This window comes from Rhinopithecus roxellana, chromosome 17 (assembly GCF_007565055.1).
Source record: "Rhinopithecus roxellana isolate Shanxi Qingling chromosome 17, ASM756505v1, whole genome shotgun sequence".
Classification (NCBI taxonomy): Eukaryota; Metazoa; Chordata; class Mammalia; order Primates; family Cercopithecidae; genus Rhinopithecus; species Rhinopithecus roxellana.
This window is the reverse complement of record NC_044565.1, coordinates 25,835,890-25,862,562: the sequence shown is the minus strand read 5'-3', so window position 1 is coordinate 25,862,562 and position 26,673 is coordinate 25,835,890. Positions and strand designations below refer to the sequence as shown.

The 26,673-nt window shown below is 35.6% G+C and overlaps 1 protein-coding gene across 1 annotated transcript in view; it reads left to right on the top strand.

The window, feature by feature from the left end:
* The window catches only part of EXOC6B (exocyst complex component 6B), a 694,448-nt gene that overhangs the window by 323,511 nt on the left and 344,264 nt on the right, over nucleotides 1-26,673 (top strand). The window contains exons 14-18 of the mRNA XM_030920515.1: nucleotides 12,944-13,015; nucleotides 14,418-14,515; nucleotides 16,377-16,482; nucleotides 17,397-17,506; nucleotides 20,160-20,271. Coding sequence (XP_030776375.1) covers nucleotides 12,944-13,015; nucleotides 14,418-14,515; nucleotides 16,377-16,482; nucleotides 17,397-17,506; nucleotides 20,160-20,271 — 498 coding nt within the window. The remainder of the gene's footprint in view (nucleotides 1-12,943; nucleotides 13,016-14,417; nucleotides 14,516-16,376; nucleotides 16,483-17,396; nucleotides 17,507-20,159; nucleotides 20,272-26,673) is intronic.

Here is a 26,673-nt window from a genome sequence, read left to right as displayed (position 1 = left end):
CCCACTGAATTAGGGCCTCACCTGTATCACTTCATTTGATGTTAGTTATCTCCCAAAGGCCCCATCTCCAAATATAGCCATGCTGGGATATAGGGCATTAACATGTGAGTTTTGGGGGCAGAAACAACAGTCTGTCCATCTCTCCTTTCCCTACATGTTTTGAAGGCTACCTTTTAAATATTATATTATGTATACACTAAGGTTTATTTCTAGGTTATATGATTGAATATATATACATCATATACAATGTATATGAATCAATACAACATTGAATCAATTATCATAGTCAAACTTAGGAAATTTGAATCAATACAACATTGTTGTGATTATTGTATCTGATATTGTGTGGCTTAATTTTTATTTGTTTATTTTATTTTATTTATTTGTTTTTTCGAGACAGAGTCTCGCTCTGTCACCCAACCTGGAGCACAATATGTGATTTCAGCTCACTGCAACCTCCGCCTCCCGGGTTCAAGTGATTCTCCTGTCTCAGCCTCCCAAGTAGCTGGAATTACAGGTGCCTGCCACCATGCCTGTCTAATTTTTTGTATTTTTAATAGAGTTGGGGTTTCACCATGTTGGCCAGGCCGGTCTTGAACTCCTGACATCAGGTGATTCACCCACCTTGGCCTCCCAAAGGGCTGGGATTACGGGTGTGAACCACTATGCCTGGCCCACTTAATTTTTTATAGATATGTGTATCCTCTTAAATCCTCTTTTTAAAATATGCTGTTTATTCCCTTATTATTCTTCAGTCAACTTGCGAATCACTTTGTTACAACCCTTCCACCTCTAGTTCACACCCCTAAAAATTGAGATATAATTTGGTTGTGCAGTAAATCTACAGATTAATTGACATATTTCAGGCTCTGGTAGTTTTCACCAAAGAAGACACACATTTTGGTTACTTATGTGCCTTTCATGTCGTTTGGTAAAATATTTAATAATACTTCCCATCAAAGTACTATTTTTAGGTGTTTTATTTTTTTTTTTGCAGGTTATTTTGTGGAAGGTTTTTATTCCCCCATCCTATTTATTAACTAGTATTACTGTCATTCTGTGGGAGAAAAGTTTCTGGTTTTGTTTATTTTATATCTATCCATTTCACTGAATTCTCTAATTTTATTTTGTTTCCTGAAAAAAGTTGTCTTTCCTTTATAAATCAGAATCATTCCATGCACTTTTTTTTTCTAGAGCAATTTTTTTTGTGTGTTCCTGATACATTTGGGAATGTAACAGAACTCTAAATCTCTCAGTAGAAAAATGCACCCTCTTTTCTTCAGCATGCAATTTTATTTGATACTATTAAGAGCAGGACACTTTTCAAGTGTGCTGATTTTTTTCAAAGTGTAGATCTGTGGGGAACATTAATCTTAAGGGAGTGTTTCTTTGTAGATCTATTGTATGTTCTTTTTAACTGAAGAATAAATGACAAAATACCTTATTTTAAAACATCATTAGTTCAGCATTGATCTGTAGAGGTAAAAAGTAGATTAGTGGTTGCTTAGGGATTAAAGAGGTGATAGCTAAAGAGTACGTATGGAGTTTCATTTTATTATTTTAGTTTTTATTTTTTGTTCTGGGGTACACATGCAGGATGTGCAGGTTTGTTACATAGGTTTCATTTTAAAGTAAAGAAAATTTCCTAAGTTTGACTATGATAATGGTTGCAGATATCTGTGAATATAAAAACAATTAAAAACTATTCAATTACGTACTTTAAATGGGTGAGTTGTATATGGGAATTATATCTTGACAAAGTTTTTAAGAAACAACTCAGTATTAACACAGATTTACTCACTGAACAATTTTATACATTAGAAGACAGAGTGTTGGCGCCACAAATGCTGACTGTATTTCATAACACTATTTATTAGTAGCACCCAGCAAACAAAATAAGAACAACCCAAACATCAAATCGAATCTCAAAAACACTGTGTCTATGAGACTACATTCTTTATCAACTGTTTCTACATTTTCTAGCATTATATATGGCTATTTAAAATGACTCTTTACTTTTTCTGATTAAATTATTAGTGTAAATTGAAACATTTTGAAAGATTCGATATTTCATGTATTAATATGTGCAGCATTCTCAGTGCTGATTTCAAAACATAAGATCTTGCATAATCTACTTCACTTGGTAAATTTAGCAATATATTAAAAGATTTAATATGCCTAGTATAAAGGAGAGTTCATTTCAGGAATGGTTCAATATTAAAAGATCTGCTTAATATGATTGTTAATGATAATATAGTAATACTGAAAAAAGTATTTTTAAGATTCAACTATACTAATCAACCTAGTCCTTCAGCCCAAAATATGAACAAACAGCCAAGAATCATAAAATATTTGAAGAAAACCAATTATATCACATGGAAGACCACAATAAACAAGTAGAATAGCCGTTCTTTAGCAAATACAAATTACAGGCTAGAAGAAAAATTTACAAAGTAATATTTATGATTTTAGGAATGTAGAAGACTAGGTTATTAATACCAATCCCTCAGCTGGAAACAATTGGAATTGCTGCATTTTATATATAACATATAAGATATTCATTTAAGTCTTAAAGTACTTAGTAAGGATAGTAAGGAATTGCTCAGCTAAATCAAAGGGAAATGAACAGATAGATAGGTTAAATACTCAAGCTGCCTTTTTCTTGAAGTCACTTCTTAGTCCAGAGTTCATAACTCAAACTTGGATTTGCACAGCCTCTTGGGCCTATTCAAGATGGAGAGTCTAATATGGTGCCCTTCCCCCATTAAGCTGGAAAGGGGTATTCCTTTTAGGATAAGGGTGAACCAGAAGTAGAAGAAAAAACAGTCAAAATTCTTCTGTCAAAGAAATCTCCTATCTAGGCAGTTTTATCTTCAATTTTGTTCTTACATAAATACTCGGAGAATAGAAATGAGGAAATGACGATTCATCTTAATTTTTTTGCGTTTTTATTTTTTTTCTTTTCTCAATCCTGCTTCTTCTGTACCATCTCCTTTCATAATGCATATATGATCTTGATAATGAAACCAGATGAGAGTAGTATAAGACCTTGTAAATGCATAAATATAGATCAGACTTATTTATAAATATAAATCAGGAATCTTAAAATATTAAAAAACAGAATCCAGCCATTTACAACAAACAATATATTTGGTTGAGTTTCTAGTAGCAAATGCTAGCTTAGTTCAATATTAGAAAGTCTGTTAATATAATGCACATAATTGTAGATTAAAAAACAAAAAAATATAGTCATTTCAGTACAACAGAAAAGCAATTAATAAAACACACAATAAACTTATGGTAAAATTTCTTAGTAAATTAGAAACTGGAGAGAATTTCCTTAAACTAATAAAAGCAGTCCTCCAAAATGTATTAAAGATAGTCAAGACCCCTGTCGAGAAATTCTAAAATGTCATTCAGAAATTAAAATGGGTTAAAGAAGACCTAAGTAAACTTGAGAGCTATACCATGTTCATTGATTGGAAGAGTTATTATTACAAAGATATCAGCACTTTCAAAATTGACCTATAGATTTAATTTAGTGTCAAATTTCAATAGTTTTATTATAGGGAAGATGAGTGTCTTACATCCTAATTATAATATTTCAAACTAGTACAAAAGCCAAGAGCAAGTAAGAGATTCCTTAAGACTGAGAATAATGTATTTGTATACCAAGACAATTGAAAAATCGTATTAAGATCCTCTGATATTGTCATTGGATAGATAATGGACCTTCAAACAGTGTCCCACATATATGGATCCTTGGGATATGTATTAGGTGGCATAGAACGTCTGTGGATAGAAGACAGACTTAAATGAATAGCAGTGGGACAGCTGACTGTAGTAATGATGAAGGAATATATACACCAAAGAATGAATTTCAGGTGGATAAAATATGAAAATGTGAAAGCCAAAACCATTCATCTTTTAGAAGATAATATGAGAAATTATCTTCATGATTCAGGATATGGAAGGAGTTCTTAACTGAAAACTAAAAGCACTATCCATAAAGGAAAAGATTCAGACACAAAACATCAAACTACATTAAAATTATAAGAATAAAACCTCACAAAAGCTAGTAGAAAAATATGCCACATAGCGAAAAATGGTATTTATATATACCAACACAAACTAATATAGAATATATGAAGAATTCCTACCAAATCATTACAATAAAGATAGACATCTCAAATGAGAAAAAATGAGCAAAGGACAAACATTTTATGAAAGAAGGAATCCACCTGGCTGGGAAAACATGTGAAAGGTATTCAGCCTTCTTACTATTAGTAAAATGCAAATTAGAACCAAATGAGGTAACATTATTCAAGAATTAACAGTACTAATGTTGATAAAGATTTGGAGCAATAGAAACTCTGATACACTACTAAGGGAATAAGTTTAAATTGATAAGACACTTTGCAAAAGTGTAATATCTTATAAACTTAAAGATCCCCATGGATCAACTTTTCTCTAACTATATTCTCTTCAGTAATTTGCCATAATACACCATAATAAACATGCAAGAATGTCTTTCCAGCATTGTTGGATTTTAAAATGAGAAATGACTTAAATGTCCATCAGTAGTAAAATAGATAATCTGGGTTAAACTCAAACATTGGATACTATAGAGCCTGAACGTAACCAAAGTATAGCTATATACAATAGCATTCATGAATTTCACAAATATAATGTTAAATGAAAGAAGCGAGAAAGAAAATTATACATATGGCTTATTTCCACTCATAATGTTGAGAGAGAAAATATTGATTAAGTCTCAGTATTTAGGTGGATACAAATTAAGGACAATAGGAGAATGAAAAGGCTAGCTACAGACTGAGAGAAATCTTTGCAGATCACATATCTGATAAAGGACTGGTGATCAAAATGTACAATGAACTCTTAAAATTAAACAAGAAAACAAGGCCAGGCATGGTGGCTCATGCCTGTAACGCCAGCACTTTGGGAGTCCAAAGCGGGAAGATCACTTGATCCCAGGAGTTTGAAACTAGCCTGGGCAACGTAGTGAGACACTGTCCACAAAAAAATTAAAAAATTAACCGGACATGGTGGCATGTGCCTGTGGTCCCAGCTACTCAGGAGCGTGAAGTGGGAGGGTCTCTTGATCCCGGGAACCTGAGGCTCTAGTGAGCCATGGTCATTCCACTGCACTCCAAACTGGGAGACAGAGTGACACCCTGTCTCAAAAAATAAATAAATAAATAAATAAAGAAACATACTCATCCAGAACACTAACAACACCAAATGCTGGAGAGAATGTGCAGCATCAGGAATTCTCATTCATTGCTAGTGGTAATGGAAATGGTACAGCCAGCTTTGAGGACAGTTTGACAGTTTTTTACAAAACAAAACATCGTCTTACTGTATAATCTAGCAGGTGTATGCCTAGGAGTTTTTCCAAATGAATTGAAAACTTATTTCCACACTAAAACCTTCACACAGATGTGTGTAGCAGCTTGTTTATAACTGCCAAACCATGGAAGCAACCATGTTTGTCAGTGGGTGAATGGAGGAACAAACTGTGGTACATTCATATAATGGAATATTATTCAGTGATATAAAGAAATGAGCTATCAATCCATGAAAAGACACAGAGGAACCTTAAATGCATATTGCTAAATAAAGAAGCCAATCTGAAAAGGCTACATTCTATATGATCCCAATTGTATGACATTCTGGAAAAGGCAGAACTATGGAGAAAAGAAAACTATCCCTGTTGCCTGGGAGTTGGGAGAGGGAGGGATGGGATGAATAGCCAGAGCACAGGGTACTTGGGGGACAGCAAAACAGTTCTCAATGATAATATAATGGTGGAACATATTTATATATGTTAAATCCCATAGACTATATAACACGGAGTAAACCCTAATGTAAACTCTGAGTTTTGTTTAATAATATTGTGTTGATATTGGCTCATCAGTTATAACAGTTGTAGCACACTACAATTTTTACATAATATTTCAAACTAGTACAAAAGCCAAGAGTAAGTGAGAGATTCCTTAAGATATCCAAGATATTATAACAGGGCAAAAATGATGGAAGCAAGCCAAAGGATGGTATGAATCCAAAATAAAAATTGGCCTCTTAGAAGTTTATGATGATAAGAATTGAGATATTCAGAGATTAAATGGATAAGACCGTATATTATGCTGATTAAGAAGATAAAGTCAAATGCATACCCCAAAATACAGAGAGCAAAGACACAGAGATAGGAAATAGGAAAGGAAAGTTAAGAAACAAGGATAGCTGGTGTAGACTTTTGGTTGTATTTCATACACATTTAAAAGGAAAGACAGTGACGAAAGAGGGGACTGTAGTAATAAAATAAAAGAAGGGGAAATTCCAGTGTGGTGCAAAGAGCAGATTCTTAAAGTTGGAAGGATACATTGAGTGTCAAACAGGGTAAATGATAAGAGACAATTTTTTTATGTTGGAAATTTTATATTTTAGTGAGAGGGCAAAATAAAAGCATTTTTAAACGTGAGGATTCAAAGTTTACTCTTTACCCATCCTACATTTATATTTATTTTTATTTTTGATATATAATCTTGCTTTGTTGCCTGGGGTGGGGTGCAGTGGTGCAATCTCTGCTCACTGCAACCTCTGCCTCCTGGGTTCAAACAATTCTTGTGCCTCAGCCTCATGAGTAGCTGGGACCACAGGCATACACCACCATGCCCAGCTAAGTTTCGTATTTTTAGTGAGGATAAGGTTTCTCCATAATGGCCAGGCTGGCCTGGAGTTTCTGACCTCAGGTGATCCGCCGGCCTTGGCCTTCCAAAGAGCCAGGATTACAGGTGTGAACCACCACGCCCAGCCTCTTTACCTATCCTTTTTTTTTTTTTTTTTGAGGCGGAGTCTCGCTCTGTCGCCCAGGCTGGAGTGCAGTGGCCGGATCTCAGCTCACTGCAAGCTTCGCCTCCTGGGCTTACGCCATTCTCCTGCCTCAGCCTCCCGAGTAGCTGGGAGTACAGGCGCCCGCCACCTCGCCCAGCTAGTTTTTTGTATTTTTTAGTAGAGACGGGGTTTCACCATGTTAGCCAGGATGGTCTCGATCTCCTGACCTCGTGATCCGCCTGTCTCGGCCTCCCAAAGTGCTGGGATTACAGGCTTGAGCCACCGCGCCCGGCCTATCCTATCTTTAAGAGCTTCTTATTCTTCAAAAAATAAAAACAAAATGCAAAATGTCAAACAAGATAGGTTTAAATAAAATGTATGCCAAAAATTAGTACAATTCATAGATAAATCTAAATAATGTATTATTATTTGTAATTAATGCTATTAATTCCTACAAAAGGAGAGACATCATGTTTAAGTTTTTTTAGGCCAAGTGTGGTGACTCATGCCTGTAATTTCAGTAGTTTGGGAGGCCAAGGCAAGTGGATCGCTTGAGCCCAGTAGTTTGAGACCAGCATGGGCAACACAGTGAAACCCCATCTCTACAAAAAAACAAAAAAAATTAACCAGGTGTGGTGGCTTGTGCCTATAGCCCCAGCTACTTGGGGGTGCTGAGGTAAGAGGATTGCTTGAACCCAGGGGGTTGAGGCTGCAGTGAGCTGTGATCCTGCCACTGCACTCCAGGCTGGGTGACAGAGTGAAACCCTGTGAGGGGGAAAAAAGTGTTTTGTTTTTGTTGTTGTTGTTGTTGTTTTAATGAAGACTCCAAATTTTACTTTCAATAAATAATGGGCAAAAAGGATATAATTTATTAACCACGAAAAGATAATTAAAAAGAGCTGACCCAATAAAAACACTAATGGAAATTTTAAAAGGTGTACCGAAAAGTGGCTTGAGTAGGTTCGTAAATGTCAGTAATCCCAGGTTTATCAATCTATTTGTGTTGCTAAAAGTAATACTTGAGACTGGGTAATTTGTAAAGAAAAGAGGTTTATTTTGCCCAAGGTTCTGCAGGCTGTACATGAAGTATAGTGCCAGCATCTGCTTCTGGTGAGGGCCTCAGGAAGCTTAGAGTCATGGTAAAAGGCAAAGGGGAGTTAGTGTGTCACATTGTGAGACAGAGAGCAAGGGCAAGGGGTGGGTTTGCCAGGCTCTTTAAACAACTAGCTCCCACATGAACTCATTACCTCAGGGGAGGGCACTAGCCTATTCATGAGAGATCCAAACACCTCCTACTAGGTGCCACCTTCGACACTGGGGATCATATTTTAATGTAAGATTTGGAGGGGACGAATATCCAAACCGTATCACTAGGAAATGACAAAGCATTAAAAAGTTTTATACTATGTTTATAGGAGATATTCATAAATTAAGATGAACTGAAAAGATTGAAAATAAAGAAGGGGAAGCAGAAGTGGTGGTATTCTACAAGGAAAATAGAAATGAATTTGAAGATCTTAAAATGGGATAGGAGAGGGGTATTTTGTATTAATACCAGTTTTAATCTAATGAAAAGGTAATAGCCTATTTATAAGGAAGCATCAATATGTATAAAACAAAAACTGTTAGTAATGTGAAGAGACACGGACAAGCTGCATAATTATGGGAGAATTCAAAACACCTATTTCAGGACTTGAGCGATCAATGAGAGAGCAACTAACAAAAATTATAATTAAAGAATTTGAATAACAAAATCAATGAACTTTTACAAAAATGACATACACATCTTTGTATCCTGCCCACAGAGTTTATTTTCCATGTCAGTTAACTTTTCTGATTTGTAGATATGAGGTTATACATGGACATTATTTGTAATTTTTGTTTTCCTCTGTACTTATTGTCTCTTTTGTATTTCTTGTATGTTTTTTCTTTATGGTAAGGTTTTGATTTTTATTTATTTATTTATTTAATTTAATTTTTTTTTTTTTTTTTTTTTTTTTTTTTTTTTTTTGAGACGGAGTCTCGCTCTGTCGCCCAGGCTGGAGTGCAGTGGCCGGATCTCAGCTCACTGCAAGCTCCGCCTCCCGGGTTTACGCCATTCTCCTGCCTCAGCCTCCCGAGTAGCTGGGACTACAGGCGCCCGCCACCTCACCCGGCTAGTTTTTTGTATTTTTTAGTAGAGACGGGGTTTCACCATGTTAGCCAGGATGGTCTCGATCTTCTGACCTCGTGATCCGCCCGTCTCGGCCTCCCAAAGCGCTGGGATTACAGGCTTGAGCCACCGCGCCCGGCCTATTTATTTAATTTTTAAATTATACTTCAAGTTCTAGAGTACATGTGCACAACTTGCAGGTTTGTTACATATGTATACATGTACCATGTTGGTGTGCTGCACCCATTTACATTAGGTATATCTCCTAATCCCTCCCCCCTCCCCCCACCCCATAATAGGCCCCGGTATGTGATGTTCCCCTTCCTGTGTCCAAGTGGTCTCATTGTTCAATTCCCACCTATGACTGAGAACATGCAGTGTTTGTTTTTTTTGTCCTTGTGATAGTTTGCTGAGAAGGATGGTTTCCAGCTTCATTCATGTCCCTACAAAGGACATGAACTCATCCTTTTTTATGGCTGCATAGTATTTCATAGTGTATATGTGCCACATTTTCTTAATGCAGTCTTATCATTGATGGACATTTGGATTGGTTCCAAGTCTTTGCTGTTGTGAATAGTGCCACAATAAACATACGTGTGCATGTGTCTTTATAGTAGCACGATTTATAATCCTTTGGGTATATACCCAGTAATGGGATGGCTGGGTCAAATGGTATTTCTAGTTCTAGATCCTTGAGGAATCGCCACACTGTTTTCCACAATAGTTGAAGTAATTTACAGTCCCACCAACAGTGTAAAAGTGTTCCTATTTCTCTACATCGTCTCCAGCACCTGTTTCCTGACTTTTTAATGATCACCATTCTAACTGGTGTGAGATGGTATCTCATTGTGGTTTTGATTTGCATTTTTCTGATGGCCAGTGATGATGAGCATTTTTTCATGTGTCTGTTGGCTGCATAAATGTCTTCTTTTGAGAAGTGTCTGTTCATATCCTTTGCCCACTTTTTGATTTTTTTTTTTTTGTTTTTTTTCTTGGAAATTTGATTGAGTTCTTTGTAGGTTCTGGATATTAGCCCTTTGTCAGATGAGGAAATTGCAAAAATTTTCTCCCATTCTGTAGGTTGCCCGTTCACTCTGATGGTAGTTTATTTTGCTGTGTAGAAGCTCTTAAGTTTGATTAGATCCCATTTGTCAATTTTGGCTTTTGTTGCTATTGCTTTTGGTGTTTTAGACATGAAGTCCTTGCCCATGCCTATGTCCTGAATGATATTTCCTAGGTTGTCTTGTAGAGTTTTTATGGTTTTAGGTCTAACATTTAAGTCTTTAATCCATCTTGAATTAATTTTTCTATAAGGTGTAAGGAAGTGATCCAGTTTCAGCTTTCTACATATGGCTAGCCAGTTTTCCCAGCATCATTTATTAAATAGGGAATCCTTTCCCCATTTCTCGTTTTTGTCAGGTTTGTCAAAGATCAGATGGCTGTAGATGTGTGGTATTTCTTCTGAGGGGTCTGTTCTGTTCCATTGGTCTATATCTCTGTTTTGGTACCAGTACCATGCTGTTTTGGTTACTGTAGCCTTGTAGTATAGTTTGAAGTCGGGTAGCGTGATGCCTCCAGCTTTGTTCTTTTGGCTTAGGATTGTCTTGGCAATGTGGGCTCTCTTTTGGTTCCATATGAACTTTAAAGTAGTTTTTTCCAATTCTGTGAAGAAAGTCATTGGTAGCTTGATGGGGATGGCATTGAATCTATAAATTATCTTGGGCAGTATGGGCATTTTCATGATTTTTCCTATCCATGAGCATGGAATGGTCTTCCATTTGTTTGTGTCCTCTTTTATTTCATTGAGCAGTGGTTTGTAGTTCTCCTTGAAGAGGTCCTTCACATCCCTTGTAAGTTGGATTCCTAGGTATTTTATTCTCTTTGAAGCAATTGTGAATGGGAGTTCAGTCATGATTTGGCTTCCTGTTTGTCTGTTATTGGGGTATAAGAATGCTTGTGATTTTTGCGCATTGGTTTTGTATCCTGAGACTTTGCTGAAGTTGCTTATCAGCTTAAGGAGATTTTCGGCTGAGACAATGGAGTTTTCTAAATATACAATCATGTCATCTGCAAACAGGGACAATTTGGCTTCTTCTTTCCCTAATTGAATACCCTTTATTTCTTTCTCCTGCATGATTGCCCTGACCAGAACTTCCAACACTATGTTTAACAGGAGTGTGAGAGAGGGCATCCCTGTCTTGTGCCAGTTTTCAAAGGGAATGCTTCCAGTTTTTGCCCATTCAGTATGATATTGGCTGTGGGTCTGTCATAAATAGCTCTTATTGTTTTGAGATCCCATCAATACTGAATTTATTGAGAGTTTTTAGCATGAAGGGCTGTTGAATTTTGTCAAAGGCCTTTTCTGCATCTATTGAGATAATCATGTGGTTGTTGTCTTTGGTTCTGTTTATATGCTGGATTACATTTATTGATTTGCTTATGTTGTACCAGACTTGCCATCCCAGGTATGAAGCCGACTTGATTGTGGTGGATGAGCTTTTTGATGTGCTGCTGGATTCGGTTTGACAGTATTTTATTGAGGATTTTTGCATCAATGTTCATCGGGGATATTGGTTTAAAGTTCTCTTTTTTTTGTTGTTGTGTCTCTGCCAAGCTTTGTTATCAGGATGATGCTGGCCTCATAAAATGAGTTAGGGAGGATTCCCTCTTTTTCTATTGAATGGAATAGTTTCAGAAGGAATGGTACCAGCTCCTCCTTGTACCTCTGGCAGAATTCGGCTGTTAATCTTTCTGGTCCTGGACTTTTGTTGGTTGCTAGGCTATTAATTATTGCCTCAATTTCAGAGCCTGTGATTGGTCTATTCAGGGATTCAGCTACTTCCTGGTTTAGTCTTAGGAGGATGTATGTGTCCAGGAATTTATCCATTTCTTCTAGATTTTGTAGTTTATTTGTGTAGAGCTCTTTATAGTATTCTCTGATGGTAGTTTGTATTTCTGTGGGATCGGTGGTGATATCCCCTTTATCATTTTTTATTGTGTCTATTTGATTCTTGTCTCTTTTCTTCTTTATTAGTCTTGCTAGCAGTCTATCAATTTTGTTGATCTTTTCAAAAAACCAGCTCCTGGATTCATTGATTTTTTTGAAGGGTTTTTTGTGTCTCTATCTCCTTCAGTTCTGCTCTGATCTTAGTTATTTCTTGCCTTCTGCTAGCTTTTGAATGTGTTTGCTCTTGCTTCTCTAGTTCTTTTAATTGTCATGTTAGAGTGTCAATTTTAGATCTTTCCTGCTTTCTCTTGTGGGCATTTAGTGCTATACATTTCCCTCTATTAACTGCTTTAAATGTGTTATTTCTTATATTGTTTAGAGTTATTTTCTCTGTATTGTTTAATCAGTTTTGTCTAAGATTTGTTTATTTTATTTATTTTATTTTTAACTTGGTCTTTGTTTCATTTAATCAAGTCTTCCATATCATTTTTAATTTCATTAGTTTCTGATTTTAATTTAATTTTATTCTCTCATTTATTTATGGTTCATTGGCTTTTCCCTGTAGTTTCATGAATTCAGTGCTTAGTTTGTTTATTTTCATCTTTTGTGTTTTGTAATGTTTACATAGATACAAACTTATTTTGAAAACGGTTTTAGCCACATAATATATTTTTTGATATAAAGTTTTTTATTGTTGTTCATTTTAAAATGTGTTAATTTTGTTTTCTTCTTTAACCAAAGAGTTATTTAGAAGTGCATTTTCAAATTCCCAAGTGTTGAAAATATAAATCATGGTTTTTGAACTTGCTGTATTCAGCTGTTCCCTGGCTGAATCTGGTGTTACCTTGTACCAGGAAAGTGTTGAATGATTTCTAGGGAAAGAATTTACCAGGTAAAGAATTTGCCAGATAAAGCATTAAACAATTAAATAAATAAAAATTTAATTGCATTTTACTATTGACATGTTTTTCCTTTTGTCTTTTATTTAGTCTTACTGCTCTGATCCAAACCTTGTGTTAGATTTGAAGAATCTCATTGTGCTTTTTGCTGACACACTTCAGGTATGTGACTTCTGTTTACATATGCTCATCTAGATTAGTATTTCATCAGCTCTAAACCTTTTTCTTGACTGGGTCTGGTGGCTTTTGCCTGTAATCCTCACTGTTTGGAAGCCTGAGGTAGGAGAATTGCTTGAGTCCAGGAGTTCAAGACTAGCCTCAGAAATATAGTGAGATTCCATCTATACAAAAAATAAAAACATAAAAAATCAGCAGGGAGTGGTAGCACGTTCCTGTAGTCCCAGGCAGAGGTGAGAGGATTGCCTGAGCTTTGGAGTTCAAGCCTGTGGTGAGCTATGATCTCGCCATTGCACTCCTGCATGGGTGATAGAGACACTGTCTCAAAAAAAAAAAAAAAAAAATTCTGGCTGGGCATGGTAGCTCATGCCTGTAATCTCAGCACTTTGGGTGGCTGAGGTGGGCTGAGCACTTGAGATCAGGAGTTTGAGACCAGCCTGGCCAACATGGTGGATCCTTATCTTTATTAAAAATGCAAAAATTAGCCAGGTGTGGTGGTAAGCACCTGTAATCCCAGCTACTTGGGAGGCTGAGGTAGCAGAATTTCTTGAACTTGGGAGGCAGAGGTTGCGGTTAGCTGAGATAGTGCCATTGCACTCCAGCCTGAGTGACAGAGTGAAACTCCATCTTAAAACAAACAAACAAATAAACAGAAGAAAAACAGCAACAATAAAAATGAACCAAGAAAAAAAATCTACGTAAGTTTGGATAACTTCCCTTTTAGTTTTAAGTTGGGTTTATTATTTTCCTAGGAACTAGGTCTTTTTATCTCTTCATAGCATTTCCTGAGCTTTACCCTGAGGCATTATATTTTCATATGTAGTTTCCCCCTCCTTTTTTTCTCTCATATCGAATCAATTAATTGAACCACTGACTATATTAGTTTTTCAAAATGTTCTTAATTCATATATGGCACCTGAGTTAGTCTTCTTGTTTCTTTAACTACCATCTTGAATAATGATGGTTGATTTGAACCACATATTATATCTAACAGAAGAGCATTAGAAGTGGATGAGATTTGAAGCATTTTTACTTTCTCTCCCTTCTGTGAACTCTTACTATAGGTATTAGGACTTATAGGAGGGGTTGTAGGGAGGACTTAGCCGATATTATGCCCTTTATATATAGATTTTAATTTTCATCTTTTTCTCACTGGCTTAAACATTTTACTGGGTATTATTTAATTCTTAAGATATAAATGCTAGATATTAGGTGTGAATGAAAGATTTTACCATCATGGTTTTATTTAATTTGCTGTCCAAAGAATGTAATTTTTATCAGTATCTTATCCCTCTCATTTTGCCAAAAACAAAAAACAAAACAAAACCAAAAACCAAAAAAAACCTCCTTCCTTAGAAACTGAAGTGATTTTCTTATTTTGTTTCAGGTGTATGGTTTCCCTGTAAATCAGCTTTTTGACATGCTGTTAGAAATCAGAGATCAATATAGTGAAACTCTGCTAAAGAAGTGGGCAGGTGTTTTCAGGTGAGAAATTATCTATAGTCATATATGTGTGTGTTCATATGCATTAGTGTGCATACATGTATTTATGCACAAAGGTTTTCAGATGTAGTAGGCAACAAGTGTATGTTGCTTATATTTTGTAGCTACTCTAGGTTATGATCCAGAATTCAAATAAACTGTTAGAACATCCAAAATTATGTTCCCAAGACATCCAGTCTCAGTGTATTAGTGTCTGCTGTAGTGGGAAGTCACCAAACTCTATTTTTCCTTTTTGTTTCCTTCGATAAATGTCAGATTCCTTAGTTTATGTCATTCAGATCATCTTGGTGTCATCTTCTTCTGATATTTGTTTTTCACTTTGAGGTTCATGCCTAGTCTACAACTTAATTATACTAAGTAGCATTTGAGCACTTAGGAATAATTTAGGTTTTTGGAAAATTGGTTTTGATGACTCACTCATGTTCTTCCTCATCATCTTCCCTCTCTACACACAGCAAAGGGGCATATAATAGCCCAGCATTTGAAGCCTGTTATTTAAGTAGTTATTGCAACATGCATACAATAGTAAGAAAGTTATTCTGTCACATCTGTCACTCACAGATGTCTTCTCGGACTGTGCTCTTGGCATATAACCCAGGTCAACTCATTTGACTCTTTTTCTTTTTATACCTTTACTCTCCTTTACTTTAAGTGATTATACTGCCTCTTGCAAGACCCCTTTCCCTGATCGGTTTGTCCTGTTTTTAAACTCTTACAGCTTTAAGATCTTACATTGTTCCTTTACTCTTATTCTTCATGGTTTATGAACATATCTCTATCATCACTTAGTCCAATTTATCTGTATATTAATATAAATATTTATAAAACCTAGATTTAGCTAATGGTATAATTGTATTTAAGGGACTGTTACCTCTATAGGATATTTGAAAATTAATAACATGATATATCCATAGTCTTAGATGCTTTGATCTGACGCCTTCAGTGAGTCTTCTGTTTTGATTTTGGTAATATGGTCCCTACTATTAGAAAATGCCCAGTTTATTTATGGAGAGAGAACCTATAGATTTAAAAAAAGTCATTCTTGATGTAGAGCAGTAGGTAAAGTAAATGAAATAGTTTGAATTTATTATGGAAGTTACTCTATTTGCCAATTTTGAAAGTTAGAATAGAATATGATTTTAAAAACCTTACCAATGGGCCAGATGCAGAGGGTCATGCTTGTAATCCCAGCACTTTGGGAGCCAAGGTGGGAAGATCCCTTGAGGCCAGGAGTTTGCAACCATCCTGGGACAACATAGCAAGAGTTCATCTCTACAAAAACTTAAAAAATTAGCCCAGTGGGTGGTGAGCAACTGTAGTTTCAGCTACTTGGGAGGCTGTGGTGGGAGGACTGCTTGAGCCCCAGAGTTTGAAGTTACAGTGAGCTGTGATCATGCCACTCAAATCCAGCCTGGGTGACAGAGCGAGACCCTGTCTCTAATAATAATAAAGTACATTTATATATCATATTAAACCAAACAAAAAAATCTCTTTGCCTTTTCTAGAGCACACGTTCTTTTGTTGCTTACTTCTTACTTACATTGATACGTTCTGTCCTATTTGTAAATCTCTAATCCTAAGACATATATTTATAATTGTGGTCCATTTGCTTCAGAGGATAGTTTTATTTTTGTCTTCTTTAAATCCAAAACCAAACAGCTATATTGTGGAAGGAATATAATAGGGACTGGGAAATGTTCATTTTGGGTTATGTTATATATATTAAGATTGGAGTTCATCAGAAAAGTATTTGTGATTAACCCATCTTCCCTCCCATCCCTTCCCCTCCCCCACCCCGCTTTGTCTATCCTTCCATTTCCTTTGTCTGTCCTTCCATTTGTAGAAACATACTTGATTCTGACAACTACAGTCCTATACCAGTAACAAGTGAAGAGATGTACAAAAAGGTGGTAGGACAATTCCCATTTCAAGATATAGAACTGGAAAAGGTAAGGAATACTTTAAACTTCTCTGGTTGTTTTGGCATCCTCTTAAAAGCTTTCATTGGATCAGTTTCATTGAAAGCTTTACCTTCAACTCAATGGATTAGAACTCTAAAACAATTTCAAAGGATTCTTTTTTCTTTTTCTTTTCTTTTTTTACTTTAATCACCTTTCTGACAATGAAGGACTCTTTTTGGGGAAGACCAGAATTTCCTGATTTGGGAATCAGCAGATGACTTTGGGTCCTGTTACCTCTGAAGTGTTTGGAGGATTACTGTAGATGTTCTAATTTAGTTTACACTTTGAAATACTTGTTTTTATTATAATTTAAAGACATTTTTCCCGGCAACATAAAATTTACCCTTTGTGGTATACAATTCTGCTGATTTTGACAATGTATTGAGTTATGTATCCATTACCACAATGTTGATACCAAATAGGCCTATTATACAAAAAAAAAAATTTATTTAATGATGCCCCTTTGTTATACCCCTCCCTTAACCCAGCCCCAGGACATCAGAAACCTGGGCTCTGTACATCTACTTTTGCCTTTATTCAGAATGCCATGTAAATGGAATTGTATAGTATATAACTTCTTGACACTAACTTCTTTGATATGACATAATGCTTTTGAGATTCATCCAAATTGTTGCATGTATCATTGTTCATTCCTTTTTATTGCTGAGTAGGTAACACAATTTGTTTATCTCTTTCCATGATGGACATTTGAATTATTGTTTTATTAAAATTTATGTCTTTTTAATATCAGAAAACTTTGGGAGATATTTTCTTATATTTGAGGTTGTTAAGGAGACAATTCACAATGTGGAAGAATGTTCTCTTTGCAAGCTAAATAATTTATAAATATCTTCAATGTTGCTTGGTTTGTGACTTGATTTCATTACTTTTTGCATTTACAGCAACCATTTCCAAAAAAGTTTCCTTTCTCTGAATTTGTGCCAAAAGTTTACAACCAAATTAAAGAATTTATCTACGCTTGTCTGAAGTTTTCAGAAGATCTTCATCTAAGGTATAATATAAAATAGTAGAAATGTAACCAATGTTAAGATTGTGACTCCATATATTTACATATTCTGAAAAACTTTTGATAGTCCCATCAGCTCTGATTTTGGAAATCTTAATAATTAGCTTTTCAATGCATAGCACTGCTATATTTATATAGTCATGATGAAAGGGAAGATTGGTAACTTTTGAATAATTTTGAAAATTTATATTATCTATCTTGCTCTTTATAGATTTGCATTTCAACACTTTCTATTAAAGATAATTTACCAGAAAATGGTAGACTGGATGCAGTGGCTCATTTTTTGTAATCCCAGCACTTTGGGACGCTGAGGCAGGAGGATCGCTTGAATCCAGGAATTCAAGACCAGCCTGGGCCACATAGCAGGACCCCCATCTCTGAAGAAAAAAAAATAGGCAAAAAATACTAATTTTAACATTCTACTTAATGAAATGTTAAAGCCGAAAGGGGAGTATCAGATAAAATCCTTTGGAAACATTATTGCTCTACTCGTATATGTATGTTTTCTGTACATCCTAGAGTATAGGCTCCTTTGTTTCTTTATTCGTGTATTGGTTTATTCACCATACATTTTGGCTAATGTATTATTTGTCAGCTGCTCCTCAGTATAGAAATAATTAAGATGATGAAAATGTGGTCCCTGTCTTCAAGGAGTACCTAGTCTAATTAAGAAACTGAACAATTAATAAGAAGTGCTGGAGCAACATAGAAGCCAAGCCAAACACAAACGAGGATGTTTGTGTTTTTTACCCTGGGTTTCCATCCCCCATCTGCCTAGTCCCCACTTCCTTAATATAAATGACCTTATATTAGATAATTGTCTGTAGGTTATGTTAGGTATATTATTATAGATAAATCATTACAAGTTGATTGCAAAATTACTTTTTCTATCTTCTTTTGGAAGAAAGGTAATACGGTAAAGGAATAATATTAGTAATGGGATAATGTCAGATGCCTTTTTCTTGCCTGAATATGTTAAATTTTTGCCTGAAAACTTCCTTTAATATTTTTCACATTTAAAATTTAAATAAAATATTTAACTTGGGGATTTTAGAAAAAGCTAGACGCCTTTTACTCTTCAGTTGGCATTTATCTTATATCGTGGAATATGGTTAGCTTATAACCTGGAGTGACAGAGATTGCTTTGTCAGTCATATCTGTTTTGTAGTAGAGGCTAACATGAAACATGAGAAAATTTGTATAAAAATTATTTCTTTTACATGCAGCTCTCAAAACAAGAGAAACTGCTGCATTCAGATTTTAATGCAGCTTTAAGAATAATTATTCTCTTAATTTTCTCTTTTATACTAGACAGAAGAGGCCGAAAAGCATTATGCATATTGACAAAATTTGTAATTGCATGAATTTTGAATACACAAAACTTTCTTTTTGAAAGAAAGATTTTTTTAAAATAGCAAACACATGGCATTTCTATGGTAAAATACTGTTCTAGCATTCATACTCATCTTAAAAAAATAGAATATATACACACCCACATACATATATGAGAGATCCTGTTTCACATTATATTAGTAAAATTAGATGTTTGTAAAGAATTCAGGAGATAAAGAACAGCACAAAGAGGAACAATGCAAATGACCCAAAACTCTACCACATAGTAATAACACTTCTTATATGTTTTAACGCGTACACACACACGGCATTTTTTAAAGCAAATTACTATGAAATACTTCTGTTTATGTCTACAGTATATAAGACTGGAAAGACTGTTGCTTCCTATGTAACAATGCAGGGGGAAAAAAAACGGAGAAGCTACAAAATTAAAACTTTTTTGGAACTCATCAGAGAGGCGAAGTCACCAGGAAACTAAGTATTCTGAAAACCATGATGGGACTGGTCCCTCTAAGGGGACAGACTACTGCACCTGTGGCAGAATAGGAAGGGTGTAACTACCACACATGTGAGAAAGACAAAAACAACTAAAGTCTTAATGTATTGTTAACAGTATACTGTGAGCTAGCATTACAATATAGAATCTATAAAAAAAGGTGAAAGAAATAGAACCAAGATCTGTAGGGCAATTTCAAATGGTAGATTAAAGTAGAAGACTGAGAGAACTGGGAATAATAAATACTTTAAAAGAAAGTGGCTGAGAGTATTCAAAAAAATAATGAAAGGCATCAAACAAGAAATTCAAGATTTTGAGAACTCCAATTCAGATAAATAATAGCAACAACAAGAAACAAACAAAAATATTTAAAGACATCATATTCAAACTGGTGAAAATGAAAGGTAAAGAATGTTTAGAAGGCATTCCCAAAAATAAAAATTACATGATAGTATAATGATAAGAATTATAATAGACTTATTTTCTGAAACTATGCAAGCCAGAGGAAATGGAGTGACATCCTTAAAATACTCAAAGAAATAAAAAAAATAAAAAAAGCCAGAATTCTATAGACAGAAAAACAATTTTCAAAAATGAAGACAAACTATATTTTTTTCAGCCAACAAAAGCTAGGAGAGTTTATTATAGTACTTTTTCTGACTTACAATAAATATTTGCTGCTGCTATTATTATTTTATTATTATTACCACAAGTACCACTGGCACCCTGTTTGTTTGCCGAAATAATTGTGCTACCTGCTATGACTGACTCTTAATGCTTCTCTTTCAGCTCAACTGAAATTGATGACATGATTCGTAAATCAACAAACCTGTTGCTGACAAGGACTCTAAGCAACTCTCTGCAGAATGTCATTAAAAGGAAGAATATTGGGCTTACTGAGGTAAACCTGCTCCTAATGAAGTCATCCAAGTCAATGTGTGAACTGATGTCCTAAGCTCTGGGCCTTATGTCTGAATTCGTTATAACTTTCTACATGCCCTTCCTGATAGGCTCCTAATGGTGAAAGTGCAAAATGAAATCTCTTGTTCTTTTCTTTGGTCACCTTTGAAAAGTTTATTCATTTTTTCTAAAAAAGTTGTTTTTCTCTTTTATTGTTTTCACTAGCTTAACTGGTTTTCCTTTCTGAAGTTGTTAGGATACATTTCTGTTACCTGCCATTGATTATATACAAATATTTTTGTTTGTAGAATATATTGAGCATCAGGTTCCAATCAAGTGAATGGCAGTTCATGTACAATGTAGAATATGAAATCACATTTTGCTTGCATCAGTTATCGATGCCAAGGATATTGCAATCATAGTTCTTGGTTAGTGTCAGACTAAGTCTTTATTTTTAAGATATCTCATGTGTATGAAAAGTAAATTACTCTTTATCAGCTTGTAATTTGTTTGCAAAAGGACTAGATATTTGGGATCAAGGAAATGTGCAGAAAAGGCAATAGTCACATTTCTGTGGAGGTTTATTGGATCTCATAAACAGAGGAGGGATATTTTACATATATTGAATGTAGTACCTTGGCAAACGAGATTTGGTCTATTGGTGTGTAGTTCTAAAATTTAGAAAGATGTGAAGTTCTCTCTCTTAGAAACTCAAGATTGCATAGTAACCTCAATCTGTGTTTCACTGGGTGTTATAGTGCCTAAAATGAGAAGAGTTTAGAAGAATTTTTTTACAAGGAAAGGGAAAGGCTGTTTGCCATATGTTTTACCTATAGAGGTGGTGCAGTTTGGAAGTCAGTTACTCTAGGAAAAAATTGACATTTAAAATGTACACTATCAAGGATTATGGTGAAGTGCAGTAAAAGGTTAATGATACTGACATATAGGTAAAGACAGCTGGAAGCCAGGTGGGCATTTACTTCTAATTTTGGAGTTATTTTCTCTTTCTCTGAATTAAGGAAAAAAAATATTATAAGATGGGATATTGGAAGTGATTGAATTCTACTTATAGCAAACTTTTCTTTCAATTGAAAATTACCTTAGACTTGATTTAGGATAATCCCCTCATTTTACAGAGCTTCCTTTCTATTGCCTGGTACAGAAATATTAGGCATTTGCTTTTATGTATCTGAAAAATAGCTAACTTCTTTTGTAATCAAGAAGGTTACAGAAAAGGAAAGTTGGAGTGAAAATTAGGAAGTCCTCCTGCTTTTGTTAGATTATAGTGTTTTCTTTCTCTGGACGGGAAGTTTATTATTTTGTGAACTATCTCTTCATTATAACTCTTCATGTAACTGTTTTTATGTCATTCAATTTAGCAGTCTCTTAACAATGTTATAACAAGTAGCATAGCAAGAACATGGTCTGATAGAAATAGCTTTGACCTCAGAAGAATCTTGAGTTCAATTCTGGCTGTGCCATTGGTTTACTGTGACATTTTAAGAGAAAGTCCTAACTTCTCAGCTTGGGTTTCAGGAAACACTGTACAGGTCAGGTAATAATAGAAAGAACCAATATGAGGTTATCCAGGAAGAACCATGTAAATCTTGGCACCATTTCATTGAATGCTAAATGTTATTTCCTTAGTCTTTGGGTGTTTTTAGGGAACTATACTTTCAATATCTTTGCATATGAGTGAAGAAACATTCATACGCTTTTGTTTTGGCTATTGTGGTGGTGTGTACATGTATAGACACAACACATAAAGTGATTTTTTTAATTACCAACTAGACACACTTTGAATAATTATACTACCTACCTTTGGAAAGAGAAGACATATCCTTCTTTATGAGTAACTAAAGTGAGTTCACATCTGGAATCATCATCATAATAGGTAACATTTGTGGAGCAGTTTATATTCTTCAAAGCCCACTCACAAATTCGATTTCAGTTAGTACAGTAACATTTGAAGCAGGCTGGGCATGTGTTGTGATTCCCACTTTATAGACTGCCTAATTAAAGTCCAGGGAGATTGCCTGAGGTCATACAGCTAGCAAACCTGGTAGAAATGATACGTGTAAATCTAGGTTTTTTCCCCAAAACCTATTCACTTCTACTGTATTGTACTGCCTTCCATACTGATTTAATTATTTCATCCTAACAAAAATTGAGATTTTTACAGGAGGTCCATAGTAACTTGGATATTGTTTTAGTTAGAGATGTTTTTATGTTAGATAGCAGAAATCCACTCCAGTAATAGAATTGTGATAAGCCCACACAACTTACAGATTCCTGTTTCAGGATATCAGATAATTCTCTTAGGACTTGAAAGTTCCCATAAACGAATGTCTCTCTGTCTGCCCTTCTTGTTTTGGGGTTACACAGTGTTTGTTTTGGGGTTACACAGTGTTTACTCTGTTTTGGGGTTACACAGTCTCATCTTTTCTTTTTCTATGCATATGCTCTATCCTTTTTCCTCATGGTTTATTTGTTTCTCCATGTTGAGCCAATTCAAAATTACCTTTCAGTTTTAGCACCACTAGAACATGAATGCCTTACTCTTTCAAACTTTATGTGACTATTCATTATTTATTCAGTGAAAATGGCTATTTTCCTAGGGCTGCCTCAAAAGATCTGTGAAAAGTGCAATAGAGTATTGGTTAAGACTGTATGTTCTAATACATACGGCCTGGGTTCCAATTCTGGCCCTCCTCATAATAGCTGTGCCCTTGGGCAAATTACTTTGCTTTCTATGTAAAATGGGGACAATGGTAGCATGTATTTCACAGGAATGTTGTGAAGCATGTAAAGTACTTCGTGTGCTTGGTATATAGCAAATACTCAATGCATATTACCTGTTATTATTAAGAGGTCTAAGCAGTCAATCACTGATTAATACTAGTATAGAAATGGAGTTTTTTGATTAAGAGAAGTAAAAAAAAAAATTAGAATAAGATGTTCTATTAAGATAATTTATTACCTTTACAATTTTTAAAATATGTACTCTCTATTAGGCACTGATTTCCATGCCCTTAGGATAAATCACTGAACAATAACAACAATAGAGATGCTTGCTTACATTCTACCAGAGAAAAGCAGTTAATAAATAATAAACAAAATAATTATGTTAATTTTGTAGTATGGTTAAAGGTAGTGAATGCTATGGAGAGAAGAAAAAGCACTTGGGTTAAGGAAATCAGGATTCTGGTAGGTGTTCTAGGTTGGTTTTATTTTTATAGCAGCACGTTGAGGGTAAGTTGTTATTGCAGGAGGCATTTCAGGTAGAGATTAGAGCCAGAGCAAAGGCCTGAAGGTAGGAGTTCTTGGCAAGTGGAGGGAAAAATCAGGAGGCTAGGGTAGCTGGAGTGGAGTGAGCAAGGGGAAGAGAAGCAATTGATTAGTTTAGAGAGGTATCAAGCATTCATGGCAGGCCGTTGTAAAGCCTTTTGTTTTTATTTTGTGTGAAATGGGGAGCTATTGTAGGATTTTGGTTAATGACATGATCTCACTTATATTTTGAAAGGTTCACATTGACCATGGTAGTGAGAATAAACTGTAGGATGGAAACAAGGGGATCAGTTGGGGGATTATGGCAGAAATCCAGTGAGACTGGGTGGTAGCTATGGACAATGATAAGATTTTTTAAGTGTAGAGCCAACATGCTTTCCTGATGATTGGATATAAAGAAAGAGAAAAAGTGAAGAGTTGAAGGAAACTAACTCCAGGATTTTTTGACTTGAGCAACAAGAAGGCTGTATATACCATGAACTAAGATAGGAAAAATTTTAGGCAGAGCTGAATCTGCAGTGAGAGAACATTGGGAATTTGATTTTGGACATATTAAATTTATAGTGTTTATTAGACATGTAGGTTGAAATGTTGAGTAAGCAGTTGTGTATATGAATTTGGAGATTGGAAGTAAGGTTTGTGTCATGCGCGTACATGTGAAGAGACCACCAAACAGGCTTTGTGTGAGCAACATGGCTGTTTATTTCACCTGGGTGCAGGCGGGCTGAGTCCGAAAAGAGAGTCAGCGAAGGGAGATAAGGGTGGGGCCCTTTTATAGGATTTGGGTAGGTAAAGGAAAATTACAGTCAAAGGGGGGTTGTTCTCTAGTGGGCAGGAGTGGGGGTCATAAGGTGCTCAGTCCGCGAACTTTCTGAGCCAGGATGAGCCAGGAAAAGGAATTTCACAAGATAATATCATCGCTTAAGGCAAGGACCGGCCATTTTCACTTCTTGTGTGGTGGAATGTCATCGGTTAAGGCGAGGCAGGGCATTTGCACTTCTTTTGTGATTCTTCAGTTACTTCAGGCCATCTGGGCATATATGTGCAAGTCACAGGGGATGTGATGGCTTGGCTTGGTCTCAGAGGCCTGACAGTTTGGCCGGGGAATAAAAATTGGGGAGAATGTAAATATTTATAATCATGCAACTGGATACTATCACTGAGGGAATGAATAAAGATGGAGAAGAAAAGAGGATGAAGAATTGAACTTTTGGGTACTCTGATATTAAGATATTAGGAGAAAAGAGGAACCAAGAAAGGAGATTGGGAAGGAGCCACCAGGGAACTAGGAAAAAACAAAGCAAAACAAAAAACAGGAGTGTGCATAAAGTATATAAAGAATGAGAGAGTGATCAATTATGACAAATACTGCTGATTGGTAAGAAGAAGGTGAAGAATTACCATTGGATTTAGCAATTTGGAGTAACTTGGTGACCTTGATAAGAACACTTTTAATAAAATGGTGGAAGGAAACTGATTGAGTAGGTTTTAAAGAGAATGACTCCTGAAGAGAGGAATTTCAGATAACTAATATAGATACTATTGCCACTACGAGGTGAGTGTGAACTGTGCTTAGTGACTTGCTTCCAAAAAGTATAGGGTAGAATGAGGAAAAAAGTAACTTTACAGTGAAGAAACCTGGCAGACGCTGCCTCGCTCAAGTGTTCCAGGTTAACAGCATCAGTGATAAGTTATATTGATAGTATGTACCTTTCATATGATTTGATGAGAGGGCACTTTGCCTCTGTGTTCTCCCTCCCTAGCCCCATGAGCTCAGTCTAACCATGGGAAAACATTAAACAAACAAAACTTGAAAAACATGCTATAACATACTTGACCAGTACTCCTTAAAACTGTCAGTGTAGGACTGGGCACTGTGGCTCACGTCTGTAATCCCAACACTTTGGGAGGCCGAGGTGGGTGAATCACGAGGTCAGGAGTTGGAGACCATCCTGGCCAACATGGTGAAACTCCATCTCTACTAAAAATATAAAAATTAGCTGGGCGTGGTGGCACGTGCCTGTGATCCTAGCTTCTCGGGAGACTGAGGCAGGAGAATCGCTTGAACTAGGGAGTCGGAGGTTGCAGTGAGCTGAGATTGTGCCACCGCACTCCAGCCTGGAGGCAGAGTGAGACTCCATCTCAAACAAAAACAAAAATGAAAACAAAAACAAAACAAAACAAAACAAAAAACTGTCAGTGTAATCAAAAAGAAGGAAAATCTGATACACTATCACAGACCAGAGAATAAGAAGACATGGCAACTAAATGTAATGTGGTATCTCAGATGGAATTCAGAAACAGATAAAGAACATTAAGGAAAAACTAGTGACATCTGAATAAAGTATGGCGTTCAATTAGTAGTAATGCGTTTATGTTGGTTCCTTAGTTGTGGCAAATGTACCACAGTAAAGTAAGATGTTAACAATAAGGGAAGCTGAGTGAGGAGTATATTGGAACTCTGCAACTCTTTTGTAAATATAAATACAAAACTGTCCTAAAATAAAGAGTTTATTTAAATAAAAAAATTAAAGAATGGGAAAAGAGGAATTGGAGATAGCAAATATAAGACAGCTCTTTCAGGAAATTTTGTTACCAAGGGAAACAAAGAAATGGGGTGATAGCAGCGGAAGTCGGTTAAGACAGGTTTTTTTTTTTTTAAATTTTTAATGGGACAAATAACAGTCTGTTATGTATTGTGGGAATGATACAGTATAGAGCAAAAAAAATGGGTGATGTAGGAGAAAGGGAGAAATCTCTGGTGCAATGTCCTTGGGTAAGAGAGTTTAAGATAGAATATATAGTTAAAGGGATTGGCAGTAGATAGTGTCAAGTTCACCTCTGGTAACAGATAAGAATCAGAGTGTGTGAATGCAAATGGTAGTAGCTGGGTAAGTATTATGGTGGCAGGCTCCACATGCTTAGTTTTCCCAGCAAATGCAGGGTCTTCGGCTAAACGTGCAGATGGGAGAGCAAGCATGGGAGATGAAGGAGAAAGAAGGTGTGCTGTAGTCCTCTGGGGGTGTGTAAAAAAAAGGAATTGATTTGTGTCAGATAATGTGGTTATTTGTTAGCATTTAGTGCCCACTCTTGACTAGTGTACATGTATTAAAGT